Consider the following 19,897-nt stretch of genomic DNA (forward strand, 5'->3'; position numbering starts at 1 on the left):
ATAACTAAGCATAAATAAAATAAATGATCCATCAACAGATTTTATTAAACAATTATTTAACATTTTAACACATTGATTAGGTATCTATTTAAAAAGTAAAACTTAACTAAATCTATTGGAATGACAGTGAAACTTGAAGCATAATAAGCATAGTCTGACTACCCTATCTCTTCCAAAAATATTGTTATTAGCCTTATTCGGTTAAATTACGTTGCCTGTCTTTAAAAGGGTTCTTTCAAATTAGACGTGTGGCGTGGTTAGCGTGCGTTAGGTAGGTACCTAGGTACCTAACGGACGGTCCAATCTGAAAGATCCCAAAGTTTCTAAACTTTGTTATTGTTGTCACTTTAATAGATCAGTTTATATCAGTTTCAGGTATAACTTGATAAGATATGAAGCAGTGGGAGTAGTTGAATATTTAAAATTGGCTCTAGCTTGAAAAGTAGACAAAAAATAAACTGAACATTTTTGGTTAAAAAGAAGTTTTATAGGAACCTTCAGTAAAATTTATTGAAGAGCTTTCTATGCCCCATTAATAAGCAAAATAAACATCAACTCCTCAGCAAAAGCATAGACAAAGGAAACTAATTTGCACTTTGTTCTCTAAAGTGTTTCAAAGCGAACGTTAGCAGTTACATGAACCTATTGCGTGTTTTTTTTATTATTTAAAACTGCCACGATAGCCCACCATACTTAGAAGCTTCGCGTATCACTTTAAATAGCGTTTAACTAAAACGATAACCACACACGATAGGTAACTTTATCTACTAGGATCTATAAATAAACGTAGCACATCTTAAAGTCTAAAATAATTCATAGGTAGGTATAAAAGGATCTTTTACAATAATTACACAATTAATTAAATTAATTAATACTGGGTACTCACAACATAATCACATTGATATCACGTACCTACCTACAATTATCTACATGTATTGGCACGCATACATACACATTCTTATTTTAGAAATAAAATGCAAGTAAACTCGTCTATGGTCGAAGGATGGGGAACGGTCTCAATTTGAGGCAGCTTTAGGTACAATATGCCTCAGGTCGTGGCGAGGCACAAATTTTAGTAACGTGTAGGATTGCCCTCTATCACATTGTACATAGGTAAAAACGTTATCTACGTAGGTTTTCGACAATTTCCGTTTATTAGATATAGGTACCAACTTCCTGCACAATTTCACGAGTTCACTTGCATTTTCAATACCACATTTTCGTCTATAGGTACAATTACTAATTTTAATTTTAACACGAAGAGATTACACAGTATAGGTAAGCAGTAAATAAAACCTTTATAGATCACAATATCAATAGGATTCAAAATCACAAATAAATTAGGAATATAGGTATCTACAGACAGTGTCTCGAGGTTGTCAAGCTCTGCTTGTCGTAACTGCCAAGAACTCTGCTAATATAAATACGTATAGGTACTAATTTAAATTATTTATTTATACTAGTTATAATAATCTACAGTTCTAAATGCATTAAAGATTTATTATCTGACCTTTTAGGCCGAAACGAAAGTTTTTAAATATTTCTTTGGGCATAAACTCACTTTGATCGAAATGAGAATGCTATCCTATAAGAATTGTCTGTTGTTTAGGCGCATTGAACCTTAGAGGTGAAATATCATTTGGAGATCTTAATAAGTTTCAATTCATTAATTTCGAAAAATCATAAGTAGTTAACTTATTCACGTCCATTTTTTCAACAGCAACAAATATCTAGGTACTAATTTTTGAGAACCTAGAGCTATTAACTTCTTTATTATTATAGCTTATTTATATTGCCGTTTGCAAGTATATAATTCCAAATATGTTTTTCCTAACACCAATAAGATGAGATAAATCCTGAACTCATTAATATCCACTAAGTATAATACCACACTTACTTTAAAATTCCACAAGAAAGTCGCTTCCGTAATTTTTTTAATAAAATATAAGTCTTCTTTCTAATATCAAAGACTCCTAGTTATTTCAAATAGGTATCAATCAGCTACGACAATAACATCATGTATTTAAAATATTTATCGATAATTTCCATCCAAAATTTGATTTTTCGTAAATACTCCATCAAACTACAACATCCATAGATAAGTGAATACATCTCCATTTTATTCTAGTTTGTGGCAAAAACTACCGTATATAGTTACAGTCACACAATTATTGTCGTGATTTCAAAGTTTCTAGCTCTACATTAAAATCTAGAACCTACGTCGTTTTGTCCTCTGTTAATGAAAAGTCCACGAGGCATTGAACTTAGCCTCAAGTCGAGGAGGCACACCTTCGCATTCAAAAATTTTGTGAATTCGAGACAAGTTCGCCATAGCCCACTGTAAGCTTCACAATCACAATTTGATCGCACCTAATTTCTTTCCCTGATAGAAACTAAAAAGTGTGCCTCAAAATTAGTCTAGAACAAATTATCGCCTCGGGTAAACTTTTATTAATTAGATATCATCATTTGCTATTTCTAAACTGTAGTCACAGATCGTATACCTACAGTTTGCACAACGAAAAATTCAACATCGACATACACAGAAAAGAGATTGGCTGAAAGTTAGACCGTAACATCATAATCTTCTACATAATAAAACCTCCTTACAATTGCATTGATTTAAAAATACTTTTAGAACAGAACATGTGACGTCACAGTCTACTCCTTGGCGTTGTTCTGCGCAGCTTGTCGGCGCAGGTCGGAGCGAATGGCGGCCGTGATGGCCGTGCCGAACGCCAGCAGCCCACAGAGTGTCAGGTTCGACCAGCGATCTCCTACTGTGCCCAGCATCCACTCGTATAAGAGGGTCGTTACTATGCCGAATATCTGGAAAAACGTCAGTAAAAGTATGAAAAGCAGTTCCAAAACTTGATACCTCAAAATAAAAGAATACGATTTTCTTTAACAGTCTTCGCTGTCAATATAAATAAGGGACCATGAACCGTACCTGAACTACGGCATTCAGGATGCCTGATGTGGTTCCCTCTGGTTCAGGATACGTGACTTCTGAAGCAAACTCGAATCCAACGGGCAAGTAGCCGGTCATGAAGAACCTGTAAATAAGGGATTGATTCGTTAAACTTCCATCGTCACTATTCACAGGCGAACCTAAACTCCTTTACAGCCCAGAAAATTTTTAATTAAATTTTTTGATGTATCTTATAGGCTTAAGTAACATACAGCCATACAGGTCCTCAAACGAACGGTATCAAACTAAAGTTCGATATCAACTTACCCAAGCAAAATACTGCTCAAATACACGACAGAGATATAACCGCAGTCCAAAGTGAAGGTAAAGATGAGCATCCCCACAACTGAGGCAGCATACACCGAGAGCGTGGTCTCCTTGAAACGATGCGTCTTGTCGAGGATGAGGCCGCAGACCACAGAGCCTGCCATGCCGGCCACTACGATCACCAGGCCGATGCGACCCGCGTCTATGTTAGCACCCTGGAAGGTGAGATAGAAGAAAGTATGAGGTAAAAATGTTAAGAGTATGCTGCACAGTTGTTTTACATCACAATTTGTTTTACATACATTGTGGGACTAGATACATAAATATTCAGTGCAAGTAAAGTCAGATGAGGTACAATATGGACACTCACCGCCTCCGCCCAAGGGATTCGGGTGATGGAATAATTTAGCGAGTTTTTGTGAAATTGGGTAATACCGTAAAAGTTATGATTGGTGTGAAAAGTTTGCCGAACAAACCAAATCACACCACAGGACCAGACCAATTCGAATTTAAAATATCGGGGCATTATATCAGGCACCTCCGTTAGCAACTGCGTCATTATGCAGACCATTTCAACTGTACTTGGGAGAGAGATCAGTTTATATCACAGATAAATAAGTTCAGATCTTACCGGATAATAAGTAAGAATGACTTGATTGAGCAGGGTCGAGATGGCGTAGAAGGTCCCCACGTTGAGTCCGTACGAGATGAGGAGCAGCACATAGTTGCGGTTGGTGATCAGCTTCTTCAGAGACAGGAGGAAGTTCGAGTCCAGGCTGTTGCCGAGGTCGGCTGCGGCTGATGGCGGTGACGGGGGCGCGGCTTTGAAGACTGAAATGGGATGATAGTGGATTGTAAATGAAAAATATGTTACAGATTGTAGCTTTGCTGAAGCTTTTTTTTTGTTTTTGTTCATGACTGATACAATGCATGTATGTATATGTGGACTTTGTGGTATCCATTGCAAACGAACTCAAAGAATGTTCGTTGTCTTGTCAATCAGTCTGTTCTAAATTGGGATTCAAATCCAATCATCGTTGCAACTATTAAATAATGGGCGACAAAAGGAAAACCCGCAAATTCACAAAACTAAGGCACCCCAATACTCAGGGTTTTCCTTAATCACTTCTTCAACGATGGGGGCCTTTGATTTCGTTTTCCTTATAGCGAAATCTACTTTAACCTTCTTTGTACAAGTGAACCTTATAATTAAAAGTTACAAAGTCATCGTAGTTAGTGGAATTAAACGCATAAGCAGCAGTGCATCAGTTCAGAAGTTATCCGGTGTCAGCTGTAGAAGTTAGCTGAGGAAATTGGTTCAGTTAGCATTTAAACCAGTAACCCGTACACGCTGCAAACTGTCACCGTTTATGAGTTATAACCAACTTTAAATGGGATCACTTAGTTAAGAACTTTAGACTACTTTGATGGTAATGCGGAGTTTGAATATTGAGAGAAGGCAAGATAAATGGTAGTGAGCCTCCGCAGTTTTATGAGTTGAAACGTCTTGGTTTTAAAGAATGAACTATAGAGATACTACGTAATATAATTCGTTTTTGACTTTTTGAGCTGCATAGAAGACACGGACAGAGATCAGGCTCAGGACAGTAATTGACATGCTCTCCAAAGCACACGCTGTGTTGACTTTGGATTGCTTTGCATAAGTTTCCTAAAAAACACAGGGTAAGGTCTGGTAATCTTTGCGAATTAAAGCCAAGCTAAAGAATAATAAATCCGTCTGCATTGGACGTGACTGATTTGGTTAACATCGATAAGATAATTCAGGATTAAATTAATACTTACAAAGCAGTATGAAGACAAACAGCACACTAGTGAAGCCAGCGATGAGGTAGAACATGAGTCGCAGATCAGCCGCGATCTCAGGAATGGTGCCCGACGCACGGACCAGCATCGGAGGCAGCACGAACCCGACGGCAACGCCTAGCTGTGGAAGACATCGTGACGAATTAACTTGTAAAAACATTCAGTCAATTTAAATTCAGTCCATCCCATCGGGGACAGAGGCTCACAGAAGTATTTGGTGTCGGTTAACGGCCTGAAAACTTCCAGCTAATTTGTAGAAGTTTTTTGCATGCATAAACATAAAAATGGCCGTTAGATGGAGTGTCAAATTGTAGGTATATCCTAAAATATGTCAACTGTTTTGTTATTTACCAGATTAAACAAATAAAAAAAAACCTATTCAATCTACAGCAACCGGTCATGTAAATAAATGAGTAGATTTTTCCACGAAATAGATAGGATTATTCTGTGGTCAGTGAAATACTGAAAAATGTATGCGAGCTTAACCTCAGTAATTTAAAAAAAATATTCCCTGAAACTGACGAGAACTAATCCGCTTACCACGATACGTATCTATGTGTGGGTAGATATAACACATCATATGAAGCTAGGCTGACTAACACGTAGGTACTGGGTATATACCTAGGCATTCTAAATATTTAATCAAAGAAACCGTTTCGCTGATGAAGCCTAAAATAGATTTTTGATTTATGAATGTAAACATACACGTTTTCTAAAATACCCAGACGCCACTTTCCTGAATATGAGAACGAAAATTATTAATAGATAGGTACCAAAATAATTACTTTTACTAACAGCAGGACGTACGTTTCGATTATAAAATTCTTAAGTAGAATTTATTATTCAGTGATAGCTGAATATTGCCTACGCCTGAATAAAGCTTTATTAAGGCGAGGAAGTGGTCAACAATAATTCCATAACCGGCACGCGCATCTAAGGCGCCAAAAGGGGTCGGAGCGTCTGAGCGGGGCGAGGATAACAATACGCGCGCTAGCTTATAACTAAAAGTCGTAAGCGACAAAATGGTTTTGTAATTTTAATATTTAGAAATGATAATTTAATAAAAATTCCTACTACCATTTTAAAGAGTATGTATATACTCAACTACTAAAAAAGTTAAGAGGCTTAAATCGGTCCCGTTTGCCCATAATATGTGAATCTCTTTTTAAAAAGAGGTATGTTTGATATATTTTTCTCTGTTATAAAAGTTACCTAATCATGTTTCTACAACTAACAAAATAAGGCTTATATCATGAACTTTCAGGTAACCAAGTTGTATTTTGATCCGTTTTGTATTTACTGAGAAAAATTGACATCCTTGGCGCCAAAAATTCCAATTCGTCCTCTTAATGTTTTCTGAATTATTTACCTACTTCTCCCAAGTATCACTCTTTGCTGCCATATCATCTTTCACACCACTATTAATTTCGTAATCAAATATTCGTCATAGGGAAATCACGCTATTTTTAAAAGCATTTTCATCCAGATCAACCTAAGTATAAAAACAACAGAACGTCACAAAGTAAATACAAACAAAAGAATCACGGTAATCTCGTATTTTACCACTAAACTGTCACGCTATATCATTACTGGATTTAAGGCGACGAATTGGTCAACAATAATTCCATAACCGGCACGCGCATCTAAGGCGCCAAAAGGGGTCGGAGCGTCTGAGCGGGGCGAGGATAACAATACGCGCGCTAGCTTATAACTAAAAGTCGTAAGCGACAAAATAGTTTTGTAATTTTATTATTTAGAAATGATAATTTAATAAAAAATCCTTCTACAATTTTAAAGAGTATGTATACACTCAACTACTAAAAAAGTTAAGAGGCTTAAATCGGTCCCGTTTGCCCATAATACGTGAATCTCTTTTTAAAAAGAGGTATGTTTGATATATTTTTCTCTGTTATAAAAGTTACCTAATCATGTTTCTACGTCTAACAAAATAAGGTTTATATCATGAACTTTCAGGTAACCAAGTTGTATTTTGATCCCTTTTGTATTTACTGAGAAAAATTGAGATCCTTGGCGCCAAAAATTCCAATTCGTCCTCTTAACCGTACTTGCACTGTATAATACAATTTTATTGTAATTAGGTAATCACTCTCTCAAGGTCCTGTTTATGTTTTTAACCCCCGACGCAAAAACGACGGAGTGTTATAAGTTTGACGTGTCTGTGTGTGTGTGTGTGTGTGTGTGTGTGTGTGTGTGTGTGTGTGTGTGTGTGTGTATGTGGCATCGTAGCTCCCAAACGGATGATCCGATTGTAATGCGGTTTTTTTTGTTTGAAAGGAATGTCATTCGGGAGTGTTCTTAGCTATGTTTGGTGGAAATCGGTTCAGGTCTTCAAGGTCATCAGCTTGTTTGTTAGGTGTGATAGGAATGTTACACGCTCAGTTTACTTGCAAGCATATGTGGGATCTGAAATTTGAAATACTAATGTCTTCTGGAACCACTAAGCTGGTCTGCTGTTAGGACACGAAGATAGGAGACGTAACCCTGAACTGCTTTTTAGTAAACCCATCGAGTTTGGGCTCGTTGAATTTGTCTTGACTGGTTCTCTTCATGTTTCTAATTGACGAGAACCTGATGCTGGAAATGGGATGTGGCGGATGAAACCCTGGAATGGTATATAACCCTGGATCACCAAAGGTTAATCTTTATTGTTTCTCAATCTGTGCAATTCTCCCAGAGCCAGTTTGTCATGAGGATTGTTAAACAGCTTCCTTTGGCCGAGATGACATATAGCTACCCCATCTTAAAATAAAATAAATTAAATGAAGGAAAAATTAAGTAGCTCCTTCAAAAAGCATGAAATAAAATTAAATTATAAATTTAAAAAAACCCCCGACCCAAAAAAAGTACGCAATTATTATGACAAAAGGTTAAAAACGCTAAACCCTATAAAAAGCAAAAAATAACTTTTAACACTACGTAAGTACCAACTAAAGCATGTCAGACTAAACTAAATTTTGACGTGTCGGGGGACCGCTTTTTACCTTCAAAAATACTTACATAAATCAAATGATAGGTACCTACCTAATTACAACATTCGTATATAAAAAAACACGAATCTTAATTAAATAATTAGAGCGGTCCCCCGACACGACAAAATTTAGTTTAGTCTGACATGCTTTAGTTGGTACTTACGAAGTGTTAAAAGTTATTTTTTGCTTTTTATAGGGTTTAGCGTTTTTAACCTTTTGTCATAATAATTGCGTACTTTTTTTGGGTCGGGGGTTTTTTTTACGACTGGTTATCGCGAAAATCTGTCTGTAAATCTTTTTGAATTAACCCATTTTTCCACGTAAATATTTGCATTATTCCGTGTCGTGATGATTACTTACGTATTATTTTTATTTCATAAAATAAGATTATTTTATTTCTTTTAATCGCGAAATGTGACAATTATTTTTGAAATCTCCTGGTTCTTTTCAGATCAAATGCTGACACATTTACTACACACTGTACCTTCCTCAAATCCGCTAATCAATCTTGATCTAGGTTTTTGCTAGAGCGTGCTCAGGGGCCCGATTCTCCTAAGTTAATAATGTCAAAATCGAATAGAAATCGAATCGCAATATGATCGCAATAGCAGTTTTAACCATATCGGGCATTCTGCTACTAATAAAAGACCAATCGTATTCGATTGACATTTGATTGGTGTGCGTTCGGTCTGCTATTTTGGTGATTTTGGTCAATACGGTAGTTTGCTCTACAATCATTTTGCAATCGTAAATCATTTGCAGACAAAATGATTCATTATTGAATGACAGAAAAGGATAAAAACGTTTATTTCAAAGAAAAAATAGCGGAATGTCACATACGCTTCAATCGTAATCGAGTCGGGATTGGATCTCAGTCGAATCGAGTCGAACGTGAATCGTATGTTGCTTAAGTAAAATTAGGAGAATCGGGCCCCTGATAGATATAATTGTAGGATGTTATAAATGTAGGATGTTTATATCAGTCAAATAGGAAATGCGAAGTTTTTTTTACAACGGGAAAATAAATCAGCGATATCTAAAGTTTGTCTTCCAAATCCTGCACGATTATAATGGCAAAGAATTTTTAATATCGTCAGTAGCTTGTGGGCCGTTAATCATCGCATGCAGTGTACCTGGACAAAGAGTATTTTTCGTGATTTATGAGCCTTTTTCACGGTTTGTGCACGACGAGATATTGGAAAACCTCTACAACCTCTTGTACTTTACAGCCTCTGTTTCAATCGACTTTAAAATAGGAGTGGGGTTCAAACATTAAACTTAGATTCGTGAATCTAAGCTTCGTATGAGTATCTAAACATAAAAAAAATGGAGGATAAGTCATCTCATTGTTTACTTTTTTCCCAGTTTCATTTTGAAAAAAATAATTTGCAGTATATCTTCTATTTACAGACAAACACATTAACATTGCAACATAAACTCCCTCATTCATTGGGTGTCGCGTGCGATAAAATGTATTGTTCAATAAAGCGCCAGTTTGTCGGCCATCTCGGCTGACAGCCTGACATTACTAACAACTGTGGGACCATTTAGCTACTTTTTTTATTTCATACGTGCTGTTGTTTATATTTCACGAATTTCATGGATGGTGTGAATTTTTGTGAACAATGCGATGTATTTAGCATTTTTTAAATATGGACACGAGGTACCCATGTATAGTGACATTCGCTTTGATCGTCACTCTTGCCTAAGTACACCTTTATTATTTAGGTGCGGCGCTATAAGTAATTTAAGTTGCTTCAACTTTATTTAAACATCCTTTCAATCCATTTTGAGGGTTCTACGGAAGTTAAAATTGTGACAAACGAATTCCTGCACAAATTACCTTTTGAAAGGGATTTGCCAACTGACGAAGATTTGACACCATAAGCGATGCGACAGCTGGATAAGGACAATTTGCCTTGTTGAAGTCCAAAAGCTGTTTCACATTTCAGTGGTCGACGTTGCAGAATCAACGGATCAACAAGAAAGGATTTGTTTTCTGTCTAAAATTTTGTTTGTTTCGCGTAGATAAGTCCAATTTTTAACAAGGGTTGGCCTTGTATTTAAGCAGGATGGCTATATATTAATTATTTTTATTTTGATACGGTTAGAAAAATCTGCCAAAAGAATCAGTGGCATTCAAATCGCTTTTGAACACTGTTCCAAACGGATTCGGTTACGCAAAGCCTTTACCAAACCGTGCAGAATGAAAGTTGTATAGCACTTTTGTGTGTTTCTTTAAAAATTGCTAGTATTGGAAATGGGAAAAGTCGAAATGGTTTTCGAATAACTGTTGCGACTATGTTTACGTGCTTAGAATATATTAAAACTGGTATATTTAAGATGATTTTAGCTTTTATGGTTTCACCAGAAATATGAGATTGGTGAAAACATGAGTGCAAGGGGTTGATCTGCGAACAGGTCTGGCAGGTTGACTTGACAATCAACTGAACATGAATGGTGTAATCAACTGAACATGAATAAAGAATGCGTTAAGACGAAATATTCCAAAAAGACTTTCCGACTTCCAGCATCAGCGCAATGAATCAAACAAATAAAACCCGCATTACATAACAGAAACACCTAACACACAACTGCAGTTACATTCAATTTGATCAATGATACAAATCGCGCCCCCTCATGGGCAAATTGGATGATCGCTTCCGAGCGCAATCACTAGTAGTGGAACACCACTGGGTCACGTGGACTGTCAGGAAGGTTACCACTGATACAGATGTACGGATTCATCAAACAGCTGACGTGTCAAGTGGGTAGCTGGACTAACTAGATGCATTGTATAGGTGTGCTGATTTATTCAATGTCGATGCTCGATGTAGTCCTGAGAATGAGAGGGAGGAAGATGGAAATGTACAGTTAGGCTTATTTGTGGTGACTTAGACAATTAGCTCAAAATAGAAGTAGGGAGAGGACTGTCGTTGGATAGTTTCGTGGGTAGGTATGTGAGACGAATTCAGTTGTCTTGCTCAAGACTGGCAATAGAAAAACATGCAGCTGATTGGCTGTTACTCCATCACCTTATTTGAGAACAGCAAACGATTGAAGCATAGCTGTGAATCAGTTTTCAAAAGTGACAGTCTTTCAGCGTAACTTTGAACCCTATAGATAGCGGGATCCAATTCTAGCTCTTTCTAATTGCCACTTTACTCGCAGAGTGCCCTATCGTGCATACACAGAGATCTACTATGCCTACACATTTCATCCATATTAGGTCTTTCGAGGCAGTGTTGATAACTGTTATGTCTTGCTTGCGATATCAGTCATATCCAAACCTGTATTTAAACTGCAACTTCCCAAAACGGGTCCCAATATTTCGAAAACCGCAAAAGAGGACCAACAAGTTTTGGTAAGAGGGTCACGGCTCGTAGGAGGAAAATATTTACGAAAACAAGCCAAGACGTTGGGTTTTCAACCTTGATGACGAAGAGGTTGACGTAGGAGCCAATTTGTTCGAAAATGGCGTGAAGATTATTCCATTATATAAATTGGATATGTCGTGCATTTTGATACAGATGCCAGAATCATGTGTGGTTGGAATTTGTTGATTGTTTTTTTCATCATATATAGTCTCAGCAATATTGCAGCACACTGACAAACGCATTGATACACAAATCCACAGTAATAATTCATATCTAGTTAAAAATTATATGTTTGTCACATGTGATCAAATTAATAACTTTTTACCTACAAATTGATCAAACGAAGCTTGGGGATCCGTGAGCTAGAATTTGTTACATACAGATTTGCGAGCGAAAATTAGTGTTGAGTTTGATATGTTAATGCGTATTTTCAATTGCCTTGCCGTTATGCTAATTTAATGTATTTAAGAAAAGCCATTTCTGTATTATTACGAAATGCTTTATTTAGACATAAGGCTATTAGCATAGATACTGTTTAAGGCAAAACTCAGGCATGTCCTTATACAATTTAGGAGGCCAACGTTGCAGTTCATACATAGTCAGAGTAATCTTACAAACAGTGTTGCGACGAATCAGACATAGGTACCTACATATACATATAACAAATAGGTCTACATATGTACCTAACATATGTAGACCTATTTGTTATATGTAAGGATGTGCATAAGTAGCTTATGTAGACCGGACTACTTTACCTAAGTTGATTCCAAATGCTTAAGCAAATCTTGGAAATACGAATTGCTGAACACAGCAACGAAAAGGATAAAATCTGTAAAAAATCTAAAACCGAGAATAGGCATGATGACAGTAATCAAAAATCATTAAAATAATATATTTATTAAATTAAACTTGAAGCTTGGAATATAAAACGCGCATTGTTTTCTTTATTAATAATGTGATTAATATGTATTTTTATAAAATAAAATTACGAAATAAGGCAATCCGCCATGATCTCTTGAACACCAATCAGAGCTCGTGACGTCATTTCTCAAAACAACTCGCGCGAAAGCGCGCGAACGTCACATTTCGTTATTGTGAACTTCCACTGCGATCTTTGTTTTTAATTAATTAGTTGTTTATAACACGAGTTAAGGAGCCCGGATTTATCAATGCAAACAGCGCTAATTTGCCTAGAATTGATATCATAATGCTGGGAAAGTTTTTGGCATCAAATAAAGATTTTTGTTCAGCTGAATTTAGAAATGTTAAAACTTCCATGTAAGTATACTAGTTTAATTAAAAAACAATGAGAGATGAAACCTAACCTCGAAATAGTTATTTACATTATAAACTATGCTAGAATCTAGAGAACTACGTAATAACTTACATCAAAGTGATCTTCACAAAAATAAAGTTGTACCCTGGGCAATATTGCTTTTGAATCTCGCCTTGCAAGTTTAAGCCACTTGTTTCGTATTTTTGTAGGTATTGTGAGGAACGTACACAAATAACTTATCAGGAGTTGTTTTGGATGTGTTCTTACTTGGTCCCCCAGTGACCCCACAACACCTATGCCCTTTCGAATTCATATTTAATAACACAAAAAACTTAATTATTGCACGAGCGTTGTTCACTTTCGTCTTGTAATTTCAGTCGTGACGTCACAAGTGATACCATGACACTGACAAGCGTTTTCGCGCCGGATTCAAAGTGGACAGAGAAAAATGCAATTATTTGATAAAAAATCTTCGCATTTTCTTAAAATTAATAATTTTTCATATAAAATAGACGTATACCTACATCATACAAAGGAATTTAAAAATTTGTCATCATGCCTATTGAATTTCTGACAGTACAGACCTAAGAGATAAGAGGATCCTTACAAACCACATTTAAAAAATAGATTTTTAAAATTCCTTATCGTAAAGCATAACATTTTACAGTAACATTTCTCTTTTACAGAGCAATATAAATTACGCGGGTCGTTTCTTTAATTTCAAATTGAGTATATAATAAACCGCTACGGAGTCCCTTTTGCTGGCAAAATATTTTTCGCTCTTATCAAGCACGGGACAGGCAAAGGCGCGAAGTACCCATCATGTTTAATGAGAATCACACTTATTCACTTGACTTAAGGTTATTATTTGATTGTGTTTTTTTATGAAGGTCAGCCAGGGTTTTAGACCTTGTGGTGTAGGTATTATTTCTATTGGCATTTCCGTCTTCTTAATTTGAACTATGGGAAGGAAGATAGGCTCAAGTGCTTGGTAGCATGATGTCACGTCACTAAAAAATCGCCTATTGACGCGTGGTCGAATTAGGAAATAATAAAATATTTTCCACCATCTTGAAAGGATAAAATTATCATAAAGCTCCTGTGCAACAGATTATCGTTAATATAAGCAATTTTGTCACAAAAACCTGTTCCTCTTGGCGTAAGCACTGTTTTCACGATTTTCCTCATCGATAAAATTTCTCCAATAAAATCGTGCGCAAGTAATAATTTTATTCAAAGCTTTCGTTAAAACTTCTTCGTCCTCAAAATATCGTCGTTTTATTTTTTTGGCGTTGTTGAATATTAAACAAGGATTGGATTCGGGCGACGATTAAATTCTATATTTTTGACTTCTGCCACCTCTCACTTAGGTGCTGAAGTGGTACTCTCTGACTTGTCATCATTGAGTTTCTTGCCCGTTCTTCTCCATAGGAAGCTACTTTTGTAATGGGCAACTGGAATAAAGCTTATTTATAATTTTTGACGTCTATAAGTGCTTGTAAAGGCCTAAATGAAATAAATTATTTGACTTTGAATCAAGCTTCGAGCTGCTGTTATCTGCTAAAGACTCAAGCACCAGTTTGTATACTTACCTATGGACTACTGTATTATTATTGTTATACTTTATAGATATATCAACTAAAAGCGTTACATATGAAATTTATTGAGAGATATCTTAGCTGTAAGTACAGTTTTCATCCGCTATCAGAAATTGGCACGTGTAAAACCTAGAAAATTAAGTATCCTGATAAGAGTTTTATCAAATTATCACGCATTATATTGCACTTAAATAAAACAATTCGTCGCCTCGCTGAAATTGTGATTATTCTTATGTAAGTAATGTAAATTATAATAAGCACAGCGTGGTAATCTTTATCACCTTGATTAAAATCGTAAAGACCTTATTAAATTTTGCATTACAAACGTTACTTTACAGGTCACACTTTCTCGTCTAGTTTATTTTTTAAGACATTTAATAATGTCAGTCAATTTCTCACGTTGCACCATTTAACTATAACGATAACCGAAGCATTTTCAGTTGTAAAATCGGAGATTTCACCGATGGGTGACGCCGAAATGTTATAGGCTTAATTTCGTTATCGATATAAATCGTGCAAGTCTACAAACTACAAACCTTTGATAATTTTACACACATTTATTCACAAACAAATATTAGATTTAACCTCGAGATAATTATAAGGGAAAGATAAAATATAAGTCTTTGTCCTTAAAGGACTCTTCTGCGTCCATTATCGAATGATTAGCCGACATTGAACCACTTTAGCGAAATCAAGTATTCTTAGCTATGAAGCTAGTCTCAACAACTACGATTCGATACGATACGATCATACTGGAATATTACAGGTTGGTAATAAGGCATTAAGTATGTTAATTGCAAAATTAATAATTCATGATATTGTTTCAATATGATTTTTCCTGTTTATACATGTCTTTCTTAACAAAACAAGGTAAGCAATTAACTTAATTATTATCATTGGGATGTTAAAAACCTGCCTTAATTCAATGAATTCAATTGTTTACTTTCTTTGTCTAATTGCAGTGTATTTTCACCTTCACTTGGTTATCATACAATACTTATTCAAAGATAGATTGCCGGCGTTGATTTACTCAAATACTTGAAATCTCAAGTAGAAAACCCCTTCAGAAAAGGACTGTATGTCCCATCTGACCACAGGAGTATACGTATATTTGTATTGGTATTATCCAGTATTACGGTGACCCACGTTTTTACCTACTCCTGACTGCCGAACCTGAGTGCATCATTGTTACCATCCTTACTCAGTTTCCGACTTCTAACAATAGCGCGATCTACATATAGGTACTAGTAGCAAAGAGCCCTAGGGAACTGAAATATCAATTTAAAAAAGTTTTGACAAACAAACAACAAATCTTTCTGAATCAAACTAACTAAACAAACATACACAGTTTATACATTTATTCCACAGTAGCTACACTGAGTTAGCAAAAATCTCTCATCGTATAAGTATTTCACGGGTCAACAGCTGAGAGTTGAGCTTTCACGGGCCAATCGGATCTATTGCTATGAAGTATTATTTCCTGGATCGGATATCATGGGTGCGTGCGTTTGCCTTCAAATCCCATCGAGGAAAGGTTCAGGATTACGGATTTACGGAGCTATCCAACCAAACGAATCAGCTATGCGTATTAGATTCTGTTTATTCAGTTTGGTTAGGGTGAAGAAATCTAATAAATGGGTATTCTTTGGCTTTTATAAGTTGTATTAGGTGGAGGAATCTGCTATAATTAACTAACCTGATATTAAAAAGCAGAAGAGTTGTTTGTATGGACGCGCTGATACAAGGAACTATAAGTTCGATTTGAAAAATTACCTCACTGTAAATAGCCCCTTTTTTGAGGAAGGGTATAAACACAAACATTTTATATTGGTGCCCGGAGATTTTTTTACTGAACGCGGGTAAAACCGCCGGTGGAAGCTAGTAGTTGGATGATAAACAGGGTGACGAAATAAAATTTATAGCATCAGGAGGGATAAGGTATTGCTAAAGAATGATATTAGTGAAGGTTTCCCCCTGCGGTTATCAAGCGCAGGTTAGTAATGCACCTAATAACAGTAATTATGAGGTATGATGACGTAGAACTCACTAAACAATAAGCTATAGGTACGTCATTAAGAGACACGGTACTGGAAACTAGTCATTACATGAAACGTCTGCGTGAATCATATTGAGGTATGATGGATTTACTTCATTGTTTTAAGTAATTTTATTACAAACTGCCACCCATCAGCGGTTTGCCTGGCGTCCCTTAGAAGCTAAACTACCCGGTATATATATACCCCTATAACGATCACGGTCTATTTAACACTAAAAATTTGTGCGTTCAAGTAAACATTTACCAACACGTTAACCCTTATTTCCACAATTATTCCAAGCGTCCCCGTAGATAGCCATCCACTCCCTAATTAAATCCTTATCCTGTGATATATCTATATGTATTTTTTTCTAACGAAATAAGGGTTATCAATAAATCTATGGTGCCAGCTTGAAATGACAGCTACTGAACATGGGGAACCAAAGTTTGCGATACCAACTCCATACTCAACAGGCAATCAACGACTTTTTGTACTCTCACGGTAAAAAACATGGAGTTTTGGTAACACGTCATACATAATTAAGATTTATTTATTGTTTTGGGACTGGAGTTTTATTTGCTTTGGTTTTATGTTTGTTAGGAACTTGTTGTTGAAATGTTGAAAAACGGGACGATCAAAATTATATTCTTCTTGTATAATCTACCGACATCGACACTGAATCCTGAATTATGTACTGAGATTGCAATGTAATCTCTCTAAGGTTCTCTGTATCAGATTACTATACTTTTTGCACCCTACTTCATCAAAGATAATGTACTGAGTAAAAATAACTAGCCGGTCAAGAAAACAAGACTATAGACGCAGACTCTACATATTTCTATTTGTAACTCCTTACATAAGTACATTGTAGAATTAAACATACCTGATTCCCAAACACGCCAATACTGCAAGCTGAGGACACCTGATCGGCTCCGAACCACACAGCTGCCAGCCTCGGAGGCACGTTGAGGATGAAGACCTGGGACACAGCCACCACGGTCTGGCCGGTGAAGCCCAGCCAGAACATATCCTGGGGCACTGAGAACACCTTCAGCCATGCTCCTAGGCAGGTCCCGAAGGATCCGATGATGGTGGTCACGCGAAGATTCTGGAAAGAAGAGACGGGGTTAAGTATGAAATTGAAATAATGTATGAAGCTAATCTTAAATAGTGGAACAGTTCATTAACGTTGTTGAGAGATTTAATATGACATGAAATATGAAAGGGGTGTTGTTTAAAGCGTGAAGAGTAACGCTAAATCGAAGTAGCCGATTTTTATTGGCCCATTATTATTTATTTATTCATCTCAAAGTTACTATGCCTTTACAGACTTAATCTAATGAGCTTCCCAATATTATTATTACTACTATGAGAAATAAAAAACCTAGATTACTAAATAGTTTAGCTCAAGAGAGCAACAAACTCACGCAGTGCTTAAATACAACACATCCGAATAAGTGATGATTGGTTAACGCATGGTATCATTACACGTAAGAAATATCGCACCTTTGGTGGAATTTACCAACGATTGATGCTAAATTGCTAACCAATACAATTGATCATACATTTACTAGTAGGACATCAAAAACTGTTGTTTTTTTTAATAAGCGTATCAAAATAACATTAACAAAAAATATTCATAAAATTACAAAAATCTTTACAACAGCTGCCTCCAGAATTAATATTAAATTGGATTGTAATATCAGCACCATGCGAATAAAACAAAGGAAGAGAGAATATTCCAGAAAAAATAACAATATACACTAACATCTCATTAGCGTGAGAGTCTGTCGACATCCCGAGGGGATCGTGTACTTGGGAAATGTAGGTACAGTCTGATAATTTTATTCTGAAGCAAAATTAATTTTTACCTACGACTGTATTAAAGGGACACTGTCCTTAGAATCAAGTAGATAAGTCAAACATAAGGATATTTAAATGCAGATGTGTATGTTACATGTCTATCGAAACAATACAAACACCGAACCTATCGGTATCTTTATCAAGATTAAATATTTTTAGGAAACACAGTGCACTAAGTATCTATAGGATTTCTTATATCTAGATTTGTAAAGAAAACTAGCGCATATTAAAATCAAAACTAATCTAATGTTTACACAGGATTAGCCTCATTTCAACCTAGATAAAACACCAAACTGGTGAACAGTCGTACACTCGCGAATTTAATTACGCAACTCATTAACATTGGAACCAGCATACTGTCGCAATAAGACAAGCCTGTGGATCTTTAAACACTGATTAATTAACTGTCGCTAAACGGCTTTGGCAACTTGTATTTAATCTTGGAAACAATGGAAATCAGGATAAGGACCAATCATTAATTGGATATCCTTAATTATCGTTATTGTTGACAGTTCAAAAGAAATGTTTGAATGGGCTCATTGAATACTGTGACTTTGAGTTCGACAGAGATTAGTTGGAGGATAACATCAAAGGATCTTAAATAAGATAAACTGTAGAAATGAAGTTCTTAAGTCGGTTAACTTTGATAGATTAATAAAATACATGATTAATAGGTATTCTTTACACAGAAAAATGAATTAAATTAAGACAAGTAATTTTAGATATCCCTGCTGATTAAATCTAAACTTGTCATTTTAAAACGAGGTAACTCAAATTAAGGCATGTCTGCCTACAAGCAGATATCACAAAAACTTTAAAAGGCCGTGTGAAATAACACGTGTTGGGTTTTTGTAGCGGGATCAGAATTGTGATCGAAATAACTGGTTTTCGCAGGTAAATGTTAGACCACCTAATAAAGAAAGATTGCGTATGATAGACATTTATGTTCGGTTATTATTTATTTACGAATTAGAATGTTTTATTTAAGTTATCTGAGAAGACGTTAGATAGAGATCTATGGAAGAAGATAATATGTTGCACCGACCAGAAATGACGTCGCGGGATTCTCTCACTCATTTGATGAATTCCTACAAAAAACCAATGCAAAAAACGCAGAGAAATGACAAGTGTGCTCATTAGATATACTTAAGCTTCTTTTTTTCTAAGACAAATGATAGTTATTTTTAATCTGTGACGTAACTGTTAACAATTTATGACTAGAATATTAACTTGCAATTTATTGTATGATGTCTTATTATGACAACATCGATATGTGCCATTGTTTAAGCCGCTGGTTAATAGTATTACGAGTGTTGTTTATCAACAGAGTGAATGGCAGGAAAACTCATCGAGAAGAACGTCCATACATCATTTATTGATGACTAGTAGTAGCAGTACCATTTGTGCAATACATAATATGAGGAATACATATATGTAACATTACTACTAGATGATTTTTTTATTGATGACGTGAAATGTTTATATAAAACTTCTGAGGGCTGAAAAAATATATTTAGTTATATTTTAGTTATAATATATCTTCATAATATTGAACCTGAATAATGATATTCTTATGGCATATAGCCTTCTAAGGATAAAAGGCTATGTACAACATTTTTTTGTCCTGAGATTAAAGTGTTCAAATAAACATACAAACACATTTTCAGCTTCATATTAGTTTATATTAAACTAAAT

The 19,897-nt window shown here is 35.7% G+C and overlaps 1 protein-coding gene across 11 annotated transcripts in view; it reads right to left on the reverse strand.

Moving 5' to 3' along the window:
* Window positions 1–27: 27 nt before the first annotated feature.
* LOC124629756 (uncharacterized MFS-type transporter C09D4.1) overlaps window positions 28–19,897 on the reverse strand; it is an 87,983-nt gene continuing 68,113 nt past the window's right edge. For all 11 annotated transcript variants that reach the window (XM_047164035.1, XM_047163953.1, XM_047163810.1 and 8 more), the window contains 6 exons: window positions 17,223–17,447; window positions 5,042–5,183; window positions 3,870–4,069; window positions 3,239–3,453; window positions 2,951–3,056; window positions 28–2,829 (listed from right to left, as the gene is read on the reverse strand). In XM_047164035.1, coding sequence (XP_047019991.1) covers window positions 2,662–2,829; window positions 2,951–3,056; window positions 3,239–3,453; window positions 3,870–4,069; window positions 5,042–5,183; window positions 17,223–17,447 — 1,056 coding nt within the window. In that variant the 3' untranslated portion in view covers window positions 28–2,661. The remainder of the gene's footprint in view (window positions 2,830–2,950; window positions 3,057–3,238; window positions 3,454–3,869; window positions 4,070–5,041; window positions 5,184–17,222; window positions 17,448–19,897) is intronic.

This window comes from Helicoverpa zea, chromosome 1 (genome assembly GCF_022581195.2).
Source record: "Helicoverpa zea isolate HzStark_Cry1AcR chromosome 1, ilHelZeax1.1, whole genome shotgun sequence".
Lineage (NCBI taxonomy): Eukaryota > Metazoa > Arthropoda > Insecta > Lepidoptera > Noctuidae > Helicoverpa > Helicoverpa zea.